The following is a 19,002-nucleotide window of genomic DNA, read 5'->3' on the forward strand; positions in this document are numbered from 1 at the left end:
TACTTCCATACAAAAAAAAATTGGTAGGTTATTTATCTAATTTGCTCAAACCAGAACGGTGCTTCACAATTGCATCCTCCTAGAAAAAAAAAACATCTTAGCCTCTTGACTATGTTTTTTCATAGTCAGTGTATTTTCATATCTCCCAAGTTAGCATCTTCTTGGTCTAATACCTATCTTCACCAGCTCAGCTTCAACAGGTATTTCTCCCTTGACAAGTCAGTAGCACCCCTCCACTTGATACGGCTGAAAATACCACCTTCCTTCATTTCTAATGGATGATAAATCTGACAGCCCATTCCAGTCCCCATGATATCTCTTCCAGATGGAAGCCCTATCTATCTCTGGCCGGGGACACGGGAGTGGAGAGTGTGGTGTCGGGGAGCAGAATGCACATTCCAGAAAAAGATCTCAGAATTTTGGAAAGCTAGATCAATTTTCCCTAAGTTTACTGGAAAAAAAATACCTTCTTAGAGCAATACATTCCTATCTCTTGGCTTACACTCCTGTTACTCCTTACCTAGTTTACACTCTTAATTGTTCCAATAGTCAGAAAAACAGCATTATTAAATCAGGGAGAGGTTTAATGCTTGAAAACTCTATGTGTAATGCTTGATCAAGATCTCCTGTATCACCTTTTCACCACTAAGCAGTCACCAACACAAACTAAAACCACAAACAGGAGACAGCAACAATTTTTCAGAGTGCTTTCTACAGTGGAAAAAAAATGTTAAGTACAGGAGTTTCATTATTGCTTCTGAGTAACTATGCAAGATTTAATACAATGGATGGTGGGAATTTCATTTTAATAAGACATGGAAATACTGACATTTTATTAGGGAGATAGGAAGTATGCATGTATGCTTTTCTAGTGCATATGTATTGGGTTAATCGAAACATTTTTCCATCATAAAATCTTTTGGCACCAATTTCCCACAGGGCAAGCCAGTTTAACTTTTACTTTATAGTAATTTGATCCAAGCTGGTACCTCAAGTGGAACTTATTCAACTATAAACAGACCAATCTAAATTATAATATTATGCTCAATTGCTTTACCTTTGCTGAAGTTCATAGACTGCATTAGATATACAGACACCAATTAATTCACAGACATAATACAATTCATTAAATAAATGTATTTCTTATTTTCATATTTTTTAAAATGAGAATTATTTTGCAAAACTTTTCAAGACTGACTGTAATTTCCTAATACCTCTACAAACAATGTAATACTTCAGTGGAAAAAGCATCACCTAATTGGAAACCAAGATTTTTTCCACTCAAAAATATAGATATCTAACAGATACAAACAGGTTTATATCAATAATTTGATAGGAATGCAATTATACATTGGCATAAATGTTCTGTTAATTCTTATTATATTTGGCCAAAATTATTATTTTGCATTTATTAGAGGTCTTCGAAGCATAGATTCAAAGTCTTCAACAACCATTTCGAGGAATAGGCTAGGAATGAAAAAGTACATTTATTAAAAAAATAATGCTATACTGAACCACAGTTTTTAACTCTGAAATAGTAGGACAACTGCAGAGTATTATTAACTAGTTCTGACAAAGGTAATAAAACAACCACATCCTAATGACTAGGCCTGAACACAGCAGTATGTGAGAGAAATCCTACCTAACACAGGCCTGCTTTTAATAGGAATAACAGCATGCAGCTTCCAGATATTCTGTTTTTTTAACTTCACTGACATCTGGCATGTTACAGCTTCCTAAAAGAAAATTAAAAATCACTTGGGCTGTTGACACAAGCACATAGTTTATGACTGTCTTTCTAAGGGACTGTTACCATGTGACACAGCTTTTGGAGGGGTGGTCATTACTTTGAATCTAGCTTTGGACAGCAAAAATCCACTGCTGGTTACTGCCATATAGCTGTTTAGAAGGAAGAGTTTGTGGCTCTTCCAGAGACATTATCTTGCACTGGGTACAGACATTATCACTTCAGAGGTCAGGTTCTCAGGTCCAGTAAGTAAAAAGGAACCCAAGCACAGTCTGATTAAGTTTCCAGCTGTACTATAATGGATAACCAGAGCAGAACTTCGCCTTCAGGTCACAGAGACCTCATCTTTGTGGAAAAAAAAAAAGCAAGCTCCATTCAAACATAAGAACATGCATCAAAGTCTGATTCAGAGCCTTTGAAGTAATTGTGAGGCTCTGCTGAAGTCTGTACGAGTTAAACCGCTAACAAATACGCTATAATCAGCACTTCCTAAACATACTGCACTGATTAGCTTTTTGGTTCCAGGCCAAGTTAAAGAGCTGGGTTATGATCTGCACAGAAGCTTAAATGACCTTTGAAACAAGTGAAATTTTCCTTTCTTGAAGAAGATATGCTGAGCTGCTGATATTGCTATCTCCCTACAGGACATCTTCAGTCTCTGGGGTATGGATGCGCTCTCTGGAAGTCAAGGTATCAATTTAAAAAGTGTAACATTTTTAATAATCCATCAACAAAAGGAGTAGGAGGGCTACAATAACAGAGGTAACAGCAACAGAATCTCAACACGACATAAATCAGCCTACTTGAGTCAGTTACATCAAATGAAGCACTGCTCCACAAGTGTATTCAATACATCCAGGTGATTGAGTGCTTCCCCCAAGCACATATTATACACCTTTATTTACAAATATGCACAAATATGCCTGTGTGTGCAGTACTGAGATGAGTATATGAATATATGTACGTAAGTATCCCCTTAAGAGGATAATTAGTGTTTTCACGTTGCTTCTTGTAGTAGAACATAAGGAAAAGCAGATGTGAATCTGGAGACTCTCTTCCCTTACAGCTCTTTTCCACCTTATCTTCTCTACTGCTTCTTTAACTGTACATTTTCATATTTTTGGCAAAGAGATAACCTAGAAGTCATCATACTTGCTTTATCTCACTTAATCAAAATTAATGTCTACAGAACAGTATCAATACTCAACAAAAACTACATCAACTTTTGGTAACATACCAAAATTGGGATTTTTTTTTTTTTCTCAGAGCTTCTATTGTTGAAGAAAGAAAAGATAATTTACCTTAAGCACCCTCTCCCTCCTCCCCAAATAAGACAGCCCAAAACAAAAGTATCTAAAACATCTGCGTTAACCATAGTGAATATCTTTGAAGAGAGTTAGACACACTTCTAACTTGAATAAATTTGCATTCACTAGAGAATTCCAGTACAGGGGACTGAGTTCTAATGCTTTTCAGCTCCATGAAGTCCATCCAGTCAAGTACTCTTCTCCTTTGCAACTTTACTTTGTTCATCAAAATGCTTTATGTTTAAATAAAAGTAGGATTTGGGGTACCTGTGAAGTTAATCCAATTTATGCTAGTAGTAACAAAATACAAATACCTAAGCATCATTAACCTAGTAACCCAGTAATAGACTGACACTACTGATGTAAATATACAGAATTTAATGTTTGGTAACAACCTTTCTAGTGGATACTTTTGCCTACAAAAATTAGTTTCACAGTTTCTCCCTTTTTTTTTTTTTTCCACAGACCCAGCAATAAAACAATTACAGCTTTATCCTAATTTTACAACCATACACCTAAAGAATATTTTGCTGCGCTTCACTAAATCATGGTATAATTCCTCTCAATTAAAGGGCTTCTTTCAATACTAATTACATTAGAAATGAAAGAGAATTGTAATTTCACCATAAATTATTCAAAGTACTACACAAAAATGGCCTCATTAACACTAAACTAGCTTTGAGAATGAATAAAAGATTATGCATGGAAAAATAAATATTCCACAGTTTCCCTAATCTCTGAACTCTGAACTTAAAATCACAACTCTGCCACAACACCAGCTATTGCGTTTTGCCTCAAGGCGGATGAGAAAACATTATGCACTTAAAAATCAAGGTCTTCCCCACAAAATGTATAGTCTTGCTGCATTTGAATAAATGAGAAGACCAAACACAACGTTCATACAACATGTTACTCAGTTTATGACATAAGATACTTGAAAATACTATCAAAATAAAAACACATAGAATATTCGACCTCCAGAACTGGCTACAGGATTGGATCTTGAGTAGAAGTACCAATTTCATAGCTGGAGTCTCCATAACCATCAGAAACACACTGAAGTGCTGGAGCTGCTGGAGTTTCCTACCCACGCTAAAGCCTGCTCCTTCTTTATCGACTACTTCTACCGATGCTGTACAAACCAGATTGCTGAACACACCTATTCCTTCCATGGGCAAAGGATGTCAGGTGGCAAGTAGAGGGTTATGCAAGCTAAGAAATTCAGGAATGGATTCTGAACATGAAGCGAGGACGGAGAGGACTTTTAAGTGAGGTGAACATTATTTATGACAATGAATGATCAAATTAGTAATGAACAGTACTATCATAAATGGAAAAGTAATAGTAATTTGCAAATATCTCAGAGCTAATTTCTGCACTGTTAATTTTCAAATACTTCCTTAGACTTCCTAGTCTAAAACTGCAACTAGAAGTGATATGACAGAATACTATTGAGTTTCTGTAATGAGCTCTTATTACACCCTGAAAATGTCTACTTTTTGTTTGTGCTTGCAGGCGTAATATTACCATATTCCCCCAAAGTAAGTATGTTTAAGGCAACAATAGTATGTTTGGTTCTTATTACTTGCATTTTAAAGCTATTTATTTATCATTAATATGAAATTAATTTGTAATTCTTGTTTATTTTTAGCAAAACTGCACAAACATTTTTCACCAACAAGATCATCCAGGAGATGTAAAAATGAAACACCTAAACATATAAAAAACGTCTTCTAAAACAGTTAGTAAAGGTTCCTGGTGGAGCATAGAAAGGCCAAGGTATAGGTCAGGGGTTTGGAAAAAATAGGAGGAAAGATTATAACTCTAAGCAAAGGAAGTACAAAATAAAATTGTTTAAATAAAAACTTAAATTTTAAAATTAGTATGTTAGTGTGCCCTCATTTGTGCCCTTAATTAGAGTTACCTCAAGAAGGACCTGATTTTCAAAGAATTGTAAGATCACATCCATTGTAAATCTGGTTCAGTCAGATATCTCAATCTGCCTCACCACCTTTCAAATTTGAGTATCCAAAATTCAAACAAGTAAGGAGAAAAAAACTCTTGGTCAAAATTGTCTGAAACAATGATAACTCAAACAATACCTCTAGCCCAGTGCATACAACAATTGGTTCTATATGTTTAATTCCAGATCCATTTACTTCTAAGAAGTGTTCTCAAAATTTGTGGCATGGGAATTATCCCTATTATATTACGTAGTCACCACCATAATGCAGTTAATGGCTCCCCAATACTGAACCTAGAACGAACCCAGGCCATTAGCTGCACAGAACATCACACAGATAAATGCTTTGAGGACATTTATTTCCAGGTGGACAGTGAGCATTCCCCAATATTTTGTATAAACACCACATATCTGGTACTTTGCCTCCACAGAAAGTAAGGATAAAGTGATAAAGTGAATCTCATGAGATCAGTTATTGCATAGAGTACACAGATTGTTTTTTATTATTTTTTTTTTCTACAGGAGCAAACTACGGGCTTCCCTTCTCCGACTTCTACTGACAGAGGGATACAAGAAAGGCATTAAGTGAAAATTTTTCCCCATGCCCACTTCATGCTCTTTTTCCCCCTACTCCTTTTCCAATCAAAACACTTTTATTTCCTTCTGCTAAGAAACATGACTGTTCGGCACTTTGTGTTCTCACCACAGTGAGACTAAAATTCCTGGATTTACACATATATGCCCATTTATTTCTATTTATTTATGTTTATATTTTTATATATACCCATTGTAATGACTGTTCAGTGGAAAGACAATAAGAAACAATCAGTTTTGATAGGAATAGGTCCTTCCTTATATGACATCTTTCTCAAGGGTTTCATTATTTCTCGTATCATATTCCTGTCGACAAGCTGGGAACCCCAACCAGCATATATCCAGAGACTACATACATTAGACTAGACTACTGTTTTCTTCTGAGCCATTCCACAAAGAATACATAGTGCAGTGAAACAGATGCAATGCACACAACATTGTCCATAACTCATTTACAATAAGAGCCTAAACAGTGAAGTTTCTCACCTGGATTCAGCTATTTCTGTTCTCCAGCAATGGGGAAATTCAATCTACAGCCAAAACAAAAGTTTGAGATCAGTAGTGACTTGAAAGACCACAAGTCAGGTGGATAGATTATATATATATATATATAGGAAAAAAAAAAAGTAGTATAAAAAATAATCTCTTGTCCTAAAGGAAAAAACAAGGCAGTCCCCTTCCACACCCCATCCCTCATATCTGGAAGCCTTTTATGATTATATTATACATATCAGTTTTGCTCATCTGAGAAATTCCCATGCTGTTTCAATACAATCCATGTAAGAACTCAGGTAGTTTTTAAAAACACAGTAATTTCTGTAAACATAAAGTTTAGGAGGCATTTGAAGAAGTGGAAACTAGCCAAAGGTAGGTTTCCCCCCTAACTTCCTAATATTCACTTATTATAAACAGTTTTATGTACAACATTGAAATACAAAAACTGAAGGAGATCATTGTAAATATTTGATTAGTTTAGTACGTAATCACATTTCTATCACAAGCATGGAAGGAAATAGAAGCAGAAGTGACTGATATTTGAGGCTGGATGTACCCACAAGGTATCTAGCATTCAGATTTGAAGATTTGATCAGGCACTTTTGGAAACATGACAGCTGTCATTAAATTATTTGGTACTGTTTCCCCCAAAATTCAGTGGCACTTAAGTTTATCCAGGAAACACTGCAGTGTAATCCTCATGACATTTCACAAGTATACCTATCCTTCTCTGTACTTGTAGAAATGGAAGAAAAATTGATTACATTTCTGATGGTAACAGTTATTTAATCTCTCAGCAGCGGTCACGCTTGGTGATGCAAAACTCGGAGGTTCGACCAAGTACCTCCAAACAAGCATTACACACTGTGAATTCTGCAACAGTCCACACATTCAAAGGAACAGAGGTTTTCATAATTTTTTTTTTAATGGGCAGCTTCAGCTCCCATGAGCTAAAAAGCTGGCTTTGTCTTTCATTAGAGCTAATCAGAATATAAATATTCCAACAGAAGCAGGTGTTTTTAAATTTTACATTTAGGGGGCAGGGAGGGGAAGATTTCTCCTTGAAAAATAACCTTGAAAAATAACAGATGGAAAGGAAACTCAGTTTAAGAAGTATTGATGTAACTCACTAGGATTTATACTTGTTGATCATTCACAAAGTACTCAACCTCACACTACTACAGGCTTCTAAGGATAACCAAGAGGGTGAGTTATATTAGGGAGAAACAGATGGCTTCACCCCTTAGAGAGCATTTCACTGGACTAGACTCACCCTTTGGGCAAGCTGATATTTAAAAATTGGGGTTGGAGGGAGGGTTTGTTTTGATACAGCCTACATCTCAAGGAGGGATCCCATAGTCCCACAGGGAGGCTTCATATTCTGTCCTCAAATCTTTCCTAGCAGGTCAGATGAAGCCAGGGCCATAGCAGCGCTCACCAGAAGACAATCCTGATTCCACAGCCCTGTGGTGCAGTGACGCTTTCTACGCTCTGCAGATGAGCTTCACCGAGCTGGAACATAAGGCAGCTCCTAACTAACTTCCTCACTCCCAGAAGTTTAGTTTTTGTTCATAGGAGAACCACTTAAATGCATGGTAATCCCATCAGTGCTGTAGAGCCGTTAGACAGGTGTGAATACATCAGTACATCAATAGCTGCTATTCTAATTAACGAAAAGAAAATTTCCATCTGAATCCAAAATCAGAGCCTTTACTCTGGGCTTATTCTGTAGAAGAAAAACAAATTATTAGTTTTCTGGTCACTGTTATTCTGTTACTCTGGAACTGACCCTGAAGGACAAAAAACAGATACAACAGTTAGTGCCATGACTTTTTAGTCAAATTCCACTTTAGGGAGTTTCACCTGAGCAGGAATTTGGAATAGTTTCACTGAAATCTGCAATACATTTCCCCAAGAAATTACAGATCTATAGCTGTGGTTTCAACAAGAGCTACATCAAAGACAACTTCCGCAAAAAAAAAAAAAAATTAAAAGAAAGAAAGAAAGATTCTCACAAAGACTCCATATTTGCAAATTAAGATGGAGACACTGGGGACATTTAATGTAGACAGCAAGTTATTTTCTCATTACAACCATCATAGTTTTTCTCCCTTTCTTCTGTATCTCTGCTCTTGTTAAGTTCGGACAGAGATTAAGACAGTTCACTGATCGAACATTAACTAGACAGTTAACAATCCTCAAAACAGAGGGCCTAATTCCATTACCAGAAAAAAAAACCTGACAGGGACATGTACCTCTGTCAAATCAGAAATTGCTGTAAACACCAGAATGGAAAGGAGTTTGTGAGTCCCACTCACAGGGGCTGCTTTGTCCCAGGAAAAAGGAAAGTCAGCTGCAGTGCAATTCAGATTTGTCACTCTTTATTTCCTTATTCTGTCTTCAAAATACACCTTTGCAGTCATCCCTTAAAGGTTATTTTTGCATTTTAATGTCTCTTGCATGTAATTTCATGTTACTCAAAACATAGCTGACATGGTTTTTATTTTATTTCTTATGTACTGCAAGTCTTCCAATTCACCTGTAATGAATTTAAATAGCGTACGTTTCTCTTCACTTATACTAGTATTAAATTATCTCCTTTTTAGAAGGGCAACCAGTCATCCTGCATTTGTGTTATTAGGTTGTCTCTGCAGCATTGTACCGGTCGCTAAACATCTATGCTAAGGTGATAAGAAGAGAATTATAATCATATTGCTACACTTCAGACCACCTTCCATGATACGTTACTTCTCGGGCACTGGCATTCTTAAGGGAATGCATTTAAAAGCTGTTATTCACTAACCAAATGTGTCATTTGTCTGTGAATGCAAACTCTATGATCAAGTAACAACAGAGTGCAATAATCTATGTACAGTTTTGTCGGAACATCAATTCGGTCAGCTTCCCAGCTATGCAATGCCAGCAAGTTTATGTGCAGGGGGGAAAGTATCGTGTCTGCAGCTGGCAAAGGCTCCTTTTTTTTTGTGCAATCTTTAATTCAGTCCATCAGGTAGGGAGTTCTTGCTAGTTAACCACTTTTATTTATCTGCTTTTATCCAGTCTCATGAGAAGGCAATATGCATTATCAAAGCAAATTGTCCATCACATCTGAGATCAGACAGCATATTAAGAAAAGTCTCCCATCCTGCTCACTAGGCTTATGCAACCCTACATTGATTAAATCTGTAATGAGTATTTTCCTAGCGTGTAATGAACCAAAGAAGATGACAGATTTTTCAAAAGTAGCATGCTGCCCGAGTAGCTGAGTAACATTTTGTTTTGTGACAATTCTAATTGTTTACATTAAAATAAATTATAGGCAGATATACAAATAATAAAATGTGACTCCCAGTCACATGTGTCAGAAGTTACTTAATAAGTTCCATTCCTTAATAAGTTACTTGGGAAATGAATGGTACAGCAGATGAACAGTGTATTTTACTCAACAGAAACACAAAGTACTTTTTTTTTTTTTAAGAAAGGCAACATATGTTTGTACCCATTACTGATACCATCAGTTCCAAATTACTGAATTATGACAACTTTAATGCGCTGTGTGACAGGAACATAAAAATGTGAAAAATCCTGGGCTTCAATTTCTTCCTCAGGAAGAAATTACAGGACAAACTTCCTGATGACTGTGTAACTTTACCTGACCTGTTCATAAGTTTGCAAAGGGATACAAACAGTGATATTTGGTGTTTAATTGTGCATTAATGAAATTAATTCACACAACATTAATTTAATTAATGAATATTTTTTCAAATGAGCTTCCTGTCATCTTTCTAAATTTTAATTTAGGACATTATTCTGGATATTGCCAGAAGTAAGCTTAGTGGTGTAATTGTCCTTGCCCAGCTAACCATGTCACCAAAATATCACATCTTTAGATATCTCTCTCTTTTATGAAGACTATAAGTGACAAAAATTCTGTTGAGTCATGTTCTCAGCTTTCGTTTAAAAGCATTTTAGATCCTGTTCCTCCAGGGACTAATCTGAATGAGCACAGAAACCACATATTTTTTACTTCTCTTCCAAAAGCCATATTGCCCTGGCTGCTACGAGGAGGAGTGAGTCAGTACAATCCTGAAAGCAAGAAAGTGGAAATAAAATAGCGGGGAGAGAAAGATTTCTCTCCCAAAGACCTGCCTTCTCATTTTCTACGTACATTTCACATACCAGAAAAAAAAGCAACTTAACACTTTCCTGCATGACACTCTCACAACAGCTGCCTGCCTGAGGTCACATCCCCATTGGAGGCACCTCGCAGGCCATTGCTTCTCTATGGCAGGACAGAAAGTGAAGGGGCACAGAGCACCACTGCACAGGATCTACCTGGGCTGCCAAGCATACTGCCAGGAGTATAACGACTTGCCTCATTAGCAATGAAACTAATGAAGTCTGACTTTTTACGGCTTTGTGGCCTGTCTTTATGCCTCCCTGCCCTACTATATGCCTGTTTCTCTGTAACTCTGACATCCATCTCCCACACCTCCAGTTCTTGACACGGCCTTTTCCATATTACCTCCAGAAACCACATCTCCGTCTCCTAACAGTTGTGACAGGAACCAGTCTGTGATCCAAATTGTTTGTGTGCAGATCAGTACACAGACATGGTAATACTGTCAGCATTATTAACTTAAGAAGATTAAAAAAAAATTATACCAACCGTAAGTTGACATACCTCTAAGAACAATTATTTTGAGTTCAGTTTTTAAGTTCAGTGAGGTATAAAAATAAAAAAAAAAAACCCTACCTTACAAGTATTTTAATGTCATATAAGGGAAAATATTGAATATTCCTGTGGCTTGGGCTAAGACAGCCTATTATAAAAAGCCTGAGACATTTGAGAGCTCAGCATTCTACTTCTTAAGTATCATCTCCAAGTTAAGCACCCCACTAGCCTCCTGTTCTGTAAATATATTGTGCTGTCTACCCATTTATCAACCTCTCATATCAGTGCTTATTACTATGCAGCACTCTGCAGTATGGTCTTCCTGAATTCAGTGACAGTCTTTTCACACCCAAGCGATGTCTCTGCGGCATCTCTCTGATACCAAGTATGCAATGAATCAAGCTGATCAACAAAAACTGACCTCTCCGTTTGTCTTTTTGTCCTTAGACTGGGAGTACCCTTGAATTCTGACCAGTAGCTTAGATATGGGAATTGTTACCGTAACATACAATGGAAATTACAAGAGCTTCACATGTCACATTCTGATTTTGCAGAGGAAATGCCAGTATAAGTGCAGGGACACCAGGAGCAGATCATATCTGTCTGAAAGCTTACATACAATCTTTAATTAATCATCTTACATTTCATATTAAAAAAAAAAACAAGTTGCATAAACATTATACTAAAATATACAGAAACATGCTGGGAATAAATCAATACACATCTCACATATAGCAACCTCATAACAATGGAGGAGGACAAACGCAGAATCCAAGAGGAAGCAAAGGCAACGGAAGGAAGGATGCAACACTGATGTGGGATTCTGCAGGATAAAGATTTTCGTGCATTTCCAATATTTTAGTAAGAGATAAGAAAGCATCTTGTCCTTTTCTAAATAAAACATCTGACTTTTAACACTTTCATACATTAATATACATCTTGTACAGATATTAATTTTAGAGATAACATCTCTTTTAATTAAAAGTGCAATTTTTTTAAATGGGTGGCTGATACCCTGCAGCATCTATGGAGTTCCATAAAGTTATCCTTCCAAATCTAATATTTTTGTTTAATCTCTATGTGTTTATTTTAAAAAATCTAATGTCTATGTATTATTATTTCCTGTTGTAAAGAACCTAGTCCCAAATGATTGACTATTTATTTGACTATATTGACTATACACACCTGAAAATTCATGTCACGTGTATCAGGTTTATAGGGTTTGGTACCTTGCTTTTTTTTTTTTTTCTATATTTTTGTGTTCCAGACAGAGTTTTAAATGTCTTGTACTATGTGGCTTAGGCGATTATGGAGTCAGTGTAACGGTGCAGTGAACATTTTTATATGGGTATTACAACAGCAAATCTGAAGTTAAAACTGAATTATACATATTACTGAGTAATACAATTCAGAAAGAGAAGACCTTTGAGGGATTTTTTTTTCCTCTAACAACTAAATTTTAAAGTAACTAAAACTTTATTCAGTGCTGAAATATTACAATGACAATATAATTGACTACCCTTCACTAGGAGCTATGTCCATCATGAAGAGCAAAAGATCACCCAGCCATGGGTGATCAATTGAATGATCAGTCCTGCACAGAGCAGACCACTGATAGCCTTCTGAACCCTGAAATGCAAGGTGAGAAATTCCTTTAACGGTACCTGTTACTTCTACGTAGGCAAAGGAAAACATCTGAAACTAACATACAGTTGCTGTTAGTGCATTTGGTACTAAATTCACTTTATGTTCCACACACGCTTCTTCTTTAGAATTCTTTAGATAACAGCTTATTTAGAAAACTACTGCTGACTTGAAATCGACAGGAAGCATTAAGGCTTTACATGAGCATACATATTGTTTTTTACAAAACAATTGTCCCGTAGTTGTGCAGTTACACTTCCCATAACACAGCTCCTTTCTATAATACCTTCTCCACCCACTAAATGCACCTTCCCAGATGACTTGTAGCATTTCAAACTGTCCACCAGCAACCTCTTTCAATAAATATAATTTCTTTTGCTTTCTTTTCCCCCCAAATAAAAGAAAAAATGTGTTTCACAAAATCATATCACATTGTGACAGAAGGGCTACAGAGGATGGGAGCAGGTTACCAGCCAGAGATTTCACAGCTGCTGAGGGGAGGGTGAACAAGCCTTGCACAGTGGTAGGAGGAGGAGCTCTCAGCTTTAGACACCAAAACAAGAGGCTTAGAAGATTTTTTCTCTGTTCAGGATGAGCTAGAGATGAGCTAACTCAGTGAGACTTATTCTCCAGCACAATTAGCAGCTCTTCTAGCTACCCAGAGTCTCCCAATGAGACAACAAAAGCACCTTCCCCTGCACATTGCTTCTACTGCCCTTGGGCAGGAGAGGTAAGCACTGGATTAACATTAACATATGCCAATCTCAGCACATGGGTGAAATCATTTTACCTTTCCAGGAGACGCTGTCTTTCCCAGGACTGTAGCTGCCTAGCTTAATTCTGGCCAGCAATGGGTGGGTGGGCTTCAGGGAACTCACAATTAAGTATTGCATCTGACAATGGCACATGACTTGCTTCTGGTTCAGCACAGAACGCGGACAACAATGAATCAAAATAAGCTTATCCCTCATTAACAAACTAGCTTTTAAATGGCATGATGACACTTGCATATTGCTAACTTGCTCAGAGAATATATTGCCTAAAGAAGCTAACTGTAAAAGATTTTGCTGAACACACACTGTCGCTTAGTCTTCACCAATAAAAAGAAAAAAAAAGAGATTAAAAAGAACAGGTTCATCCCCAGGTAAAAATTACTAATGATTAGGAAATAATCAGAAAGTAATATAAACACAAGCAGAAGACAGCCACCAGATCAAACAGAATGTTCTTAAAAAAAAAAATACAAAAAACCTCTGCAGAGGTATAAAAAAAAAAAAAAGCAAATTATTTTAGGATACAAAAATTATTCCAAATAATTACATACTAAAAAAAAAAAAGAATAAAAAAACCTCAGACACAAGGTTGGTAGAATTTCTGGTTTGGCAAGGCAAACAAACTGGCACAGCAGTAGAGAAACTGAGGTCATGCCTACATTTGCAATCAAGTGGTGAGCACAACTCTTCAGGCTCGCGGTACACTCATCTTCACAAGTTTCATAAAATGTGAGCATCAGCTGCCTATAAACAAAATTACTCTAAGCTGACAACACTAGAATGCATTTCTAACTTCTGAAATGCAGCTAAAACACCAGATTTCCCCACACGTAACAAAACAGATAGGCTTTTCTGTTCTCAGAGAACAGAGCTGACCTTTGCTAACTGAGCCTCTGAGAACTAACTGAAGTGCACGCAGACCTGCTTTTCCGATTCTCCTACTTACAGGAAAAGTCCTGGCACAAATAATTACCACCAATATGAGTAAAAAGTCTTATTTTTGTGCAAGGTCAGATCCAGTACACAGCTATTCCTGAACTGAACAATAGAATAAGATCTCCTACAGGCAACCAGTTCATGGGACATCATTGGAGTTTCAAAGAAACAAAGGCCAATTCTGTTACTCAAAGCTTAGCTTGCCTTTCTTTTTCTGTTTAACAGACAAGCCACGTTATTATTGCTAGTTGCATGTAATGACACGTATCACAACTGCTCATTCTACTAAGGTAACACGATTTGTCACATGACTGTTGTTGAAGTACGGGACAGTAACACGTTTGACATTAAATGTGACAGCGCATCTTACTTCAGTCAAAGACTACCTTCAGATGGTCAGCACCTCTTAAAGAATACATGATCGCTAATACATGCTGATTTTTATTTGGGGGATGGGTATCCACTGCTTATCGCTCTTGGAAAGCTCACACTGAAATGGACACAGCTATCTTAGAGGAGAACACAGGCACACAACTGAAGCTGGAAAGGTATCTTGGGATTAAATGCTGCATTACAAATCACATATAGCTTTTTCTTTTTTAAATCCACGATGCAAACTGAAGCTGATGTTTTCTTTACTATGATAAATATCACAGAAGCATATTCATCCCCATTACTTAACAACAGAACCTATAAACTCCCGCTGATTTCTTTATCCATTTCTAAAGTACAATTTACGATCCTGCGCTGCAGATAAGGATACACTGCTTTCAAGATTAAAGTCAAGGTCACATATTGCGCATGCACTACTGCCTGTGAAACAGGGATCCGTTTCACAGGCTCCATGTGTATTTTTAGAAGGGGCTCCTGTAGCCATTAGCTAACAGCCCCTGAATTACAAAAGTGATGATAAATCTTGGCTTAAAAGGTAAAGTTTAAGGCTTCTGTGCCAAAACAGACAGACACCTGCTGATTCAAGGAGGCACAGTAATTCCTTTTATCCCTTCACAAAACCTCAAGGGGAAATCCCCAACACACAGAGTACGAGCCTAACTCTCCTTCTGATGGAGCCAAGAGTGAAACTCCCACAGACTTTGATAGGACCACAGGTAGACCACCTTTGAAAAAACTGGTTTTATAGTATGTCCAGCAGCCGGTGTTCCCTATCCACATCTGTTGTACTTTCTTCTCAACAGGCACTTGCACAACTCTTCATACTAGAGCTACAACAGAAGCACTAGCACCATACAGGCAAACATTTATGACACAGAAAAGGTTTCTGCCTTCCCTTAGTAGATGCCACCAAGTATCAGGAAGAAGTGAATACATTGACATGCAATAATTATTATTATCATATGCTGCTCATAAGAAGATGACACTTCCAAAATTCAGCATTAGGCTTAGTTAATGGATATCTACACAGGACTCCAAACATTCTGTTCACATAAAAAGTAAGCAGTAAAATCTGGATTGTCATCCAACTTTAATGATGGAACAGTCTTTAAGGCATGCCCCAAATAAACAGGTAGAGCAAGATATTACTCTTAACTACCTAAAAATAGAGATCATTCTCTTTTGCTTAGTGGAACTAATTAAGATTGCTCTTTAGTAGGAGGGATTAAATTGCAGCACCTTTGTGCAGTAGGGAGACATCCAGCAGAGATCAACCACGTGAACAGCTACAGGTTCCTTAGGGAATCAGTGCTTGTCCAATCAGGACTTACCCATAAAGCAACCCAAGGCCACCAGAGATGGAAAACTCCTACCTCATCCAGCAACCTGCATGTTTGGGCAGATCACTGAAAATGCTTAAACAACTAAACGCCTGAAAGCCCCATGAATTTTTTGTAAGTCACTTGCGAAGGCCCCTTTACTTACTATGGTTGCTGCTAACCTGTACATCAGCCACATTTGCTTCACCTTATTTCACCAAGGCAGCAAAGACCTGAGCTTTAAAAGTCACTTTATAACATCAACATCAGTGTGCCAGACCTTCAGCAAGTGGGGATATGGCTACATGGCTAAATAAAAGGAAGGAATAAAAGTCAAGGAATAAGTACAAGCAACGTGTTTATCATCCACACTGGTCTCCTGTCAGCCAGTTGCTGGACTCTGTCCCAGCCTAGTCCAACCAGCCAGCTGTGAGACAAGCAGATGTGTAAGGCAGGGGACACTTAGCTTTACACATCTGGCCTAGGAATCTGTCCCTGAACACCTTTCATTTGGCACTACTGCCCTCACTTGAAGGCAGAAGATCTTGACGAGAAGATATGCCCCTGTTTTCAAGATAAGAATCCCAGACAGGACACGACGTGTATGTACAGCAATCAATTAAGGACACTGATCTTCCTCATGGAGGTGACAAGCTTTCAAGACGAATAGACAATGATTTATGAATTCAATAACACGTTAAAATTCTGAAGAGGAAAACAAAGGGCAGAAGGAATTTGCCACCTAGGTCACCTTACCACAGACTATTACGTGACTTCAATTAGATAATATTACAACACGTGTTATTTTATACCCTGTATTTGGTTTTGTTTATCTTTTTCTGGAAATATTCTAAATTATCTGTCATCCACGTCTTATTTTAGTAGGTTGCAAGACCAAAGTGTAACTCACTAGCCTACATTAGCCAAAACATTTTCAAACGGAAGTAAACTCCTGATGCTCTGCCTTTGCAGTGACCTCCATCTGGGAACCCAGACTGACCTTGACAGGCTGGAGAGGTGAACCCATGAAACCCTGTGAAGTTCAACCAGGCCATGTGCAAGGTCCTGCACATGGGTTGGGGCAATGCCAGGCAAAATTCAGGCTGGGCGGGGAATGGATTGAGAGCAGCCCTGAGGAGAAGGACTTGGGACTGCTGGTGGATGAGAAGCTCAACATGAGCCAGGAATGTGCACTTGCAGCCCAGAAGGCCAACCGCATCCTGGGCTGCATCAAGAGGAGCGTGGCCAGCAGGTCGAGGGAGGTGATTCTCCCCCTCTGCTCTGCCCTGGTGAGACCCCACCTGGAGTACTGTGTCCAGCTCTGGAGCCCCCAACATAAGAAGGACATGGACCCTGCTGGAGTGAGTCCAGAGGAAGGCCACGAAGATGATCAGAGGGCTAGAGCACCTCTCCTATGAGGACAAGCTGAGAGAGTTGGGGCTGTTCAGCCTGGAGAAGAAGACGCTCCGGGAAGACCTTATAGCGGCCTTCCAGTACCTAAAGGGGCCTTATAAGAAAGACAGGGAGAAATTCTTCAGCAGTGCCTGTTGTGATAGGACACACAGGGGTAATGGTTTTAAAACAGAGGGAGGTAGATTCAGACTGGACATAAGGAGTACATTTTTTGCAATGAGGGTGGTGAAGCACTTGAACAGGTTGACCAGAGAGGTAGTAGATGCCCCATCCATGAAAACATTCAAGGTCAGGTTGGACGAGGCTCTGAGCAACCTGATCTGGTTGGAGATGTCCCTGCTCCTTGCCAGGGGTGCTGGACTAGATTACTTTAAAGGTCCCTTCCAACCCAAACTATTCTATGATTCTGTCCACTAGATACCATTCATTAGCAGATACACTTTATTTCAAAACTGGGAAGCCTCATAAGAAATGAGCCCGATTTCTCAGGAGTTTTGAAAAGTCATCTCCTTAAATGTTTAAACAATGTTTCAGTTACAAAACACACACTTTTCAGAATCTTGGCCCTAATTTAGGACAAGCAGTTTCTTGTTATCAAACTTTCACTGATGCAACTCATATGACTAATACCAGACTGTGAAATTAACTTCCTGAATCTTAGTTGAAGAAAAGTTCCTCAGACTGCTACTTGAAATTATTTTTTCCCACATGCCTCTAGAGGCAAAGTGTAACTCCATTCTTTACTAAACACCTGTGGGTGAGAAAGCCTGTTCTTGCATTCGATCACTGAAATTCAAAGAAATGACAAAAAGGAGCAGTAACGCAAAACTCTCTAACAGAAAGAGTGGCTTAAATAATAGTTTCAGGACATCCAAACTGATGTTACTTATTCCGCTCTCTACGCTGCTTTTTCTCTAAGTATTTTGAAGTGCTAATATCACAGGCATTGCTACCTCTTTAAAGTAAAATGAATTATTGTGGTATATCCATCACGATTGGATTGGACCGGAACTAATATGTTCAGGCATATGTTTAATGTTAAGGGGAGGGAAAATCCATATAACCTGCAAAAGTAGATTACAAAGACCTGTCTAAGCACAAACCTTTACCAGATAAGAGCTGGTTTATCATTTTAATTTGTCTTTATCCCCCTCCTCTTCTTAATATTTCCCAGAGGGAGAGGGGCGGCCTCCAGGCCCCCATCGCTGAGGGGCCCGCGGCCCGGCGAGGCCACTGCTTTCAGCCGGCGGTGCCCCCTTCCCCTCTCGCACCCTCGCACCTGAAACTTCCCACCCAGAGAGGAGGGGAGACGAGGCGGGACCGGCCCGGGCCTCCCCCGCCCCCGACCCGCCCCCTGCAGCCCTCCCCGCCCCTCACCCAGCCCTCGGGGCCGCACTCGGCCCGCGGTACCTCGGAGCCGGGGGAACTCGCGTTCGCGGAGGCTGCGCAGGCCGCCGCCGCCGCGGTCGTACCCGTACTCGGCGGGGTAGGCGGCCTGGAAGGAGTGAAAGGAGAGCAGCTCTCCCCGCGGCGCCTCGGCCATGCCGCAGGCCGCAGGCGGGCAGCGAGGAGAGAAAGCCTGACACAAACACCAGCGCGGCTCTCTGCGCGCAGCCGAGCCTCCCTGCCGGCAGCGCTGCAGGAGGGCAGTGCGCTACCACCGACCGGCCCCGGCCCGGCCCGGCCCGGCCCGGCCCCCGCTCCTCCCGCCTCCGGCCGCCGAGGGTGCCCGCGCCCCGCCCT

At 39.2% G+C, this 19,002-nt stretch overlaps 1 protein-coding gene across 1 annotated transcript in view; it reads right to left on the reverse strand.

Annotated features, from left to right (window-relative positions):
- The window catches only part of MOCOS (molybdenum cofactor sulfurase), a 226,411-nt gene extending 207,609 nt beyond the window's left edge, over window positions 1–18,802 (reverse strand). Inside the window, exon 1 of the mRNA XM_086742084.1 lies at window positions 18,670–18,802. Within this exon, the coding sequence (XP_086598210.1) occupies window positions 18,670–18,802 (133 nt within the window). The remainder of the gene's footprint in view (window positions 1–18,669) is intronic.
- Between the last annotated feature and the right edge of the window lie 200 nt (window positions 18,803–19,002).

This window comes from Chlamydotis macqueenii, chromosome 2, assembly GCF_036417535.1.
Source record: "Chlamydotis macqueenii isolate bChlMac1 chromosome 2, bChlMac1.mat, whole genome shotgun sequence".
Taxonomy (NCBI): Eukaryota; Metazoa; Chordata; class Aves; order Otidiformes; family Otididae; genus Chlamydotis; species Chlamydotis macqueenii.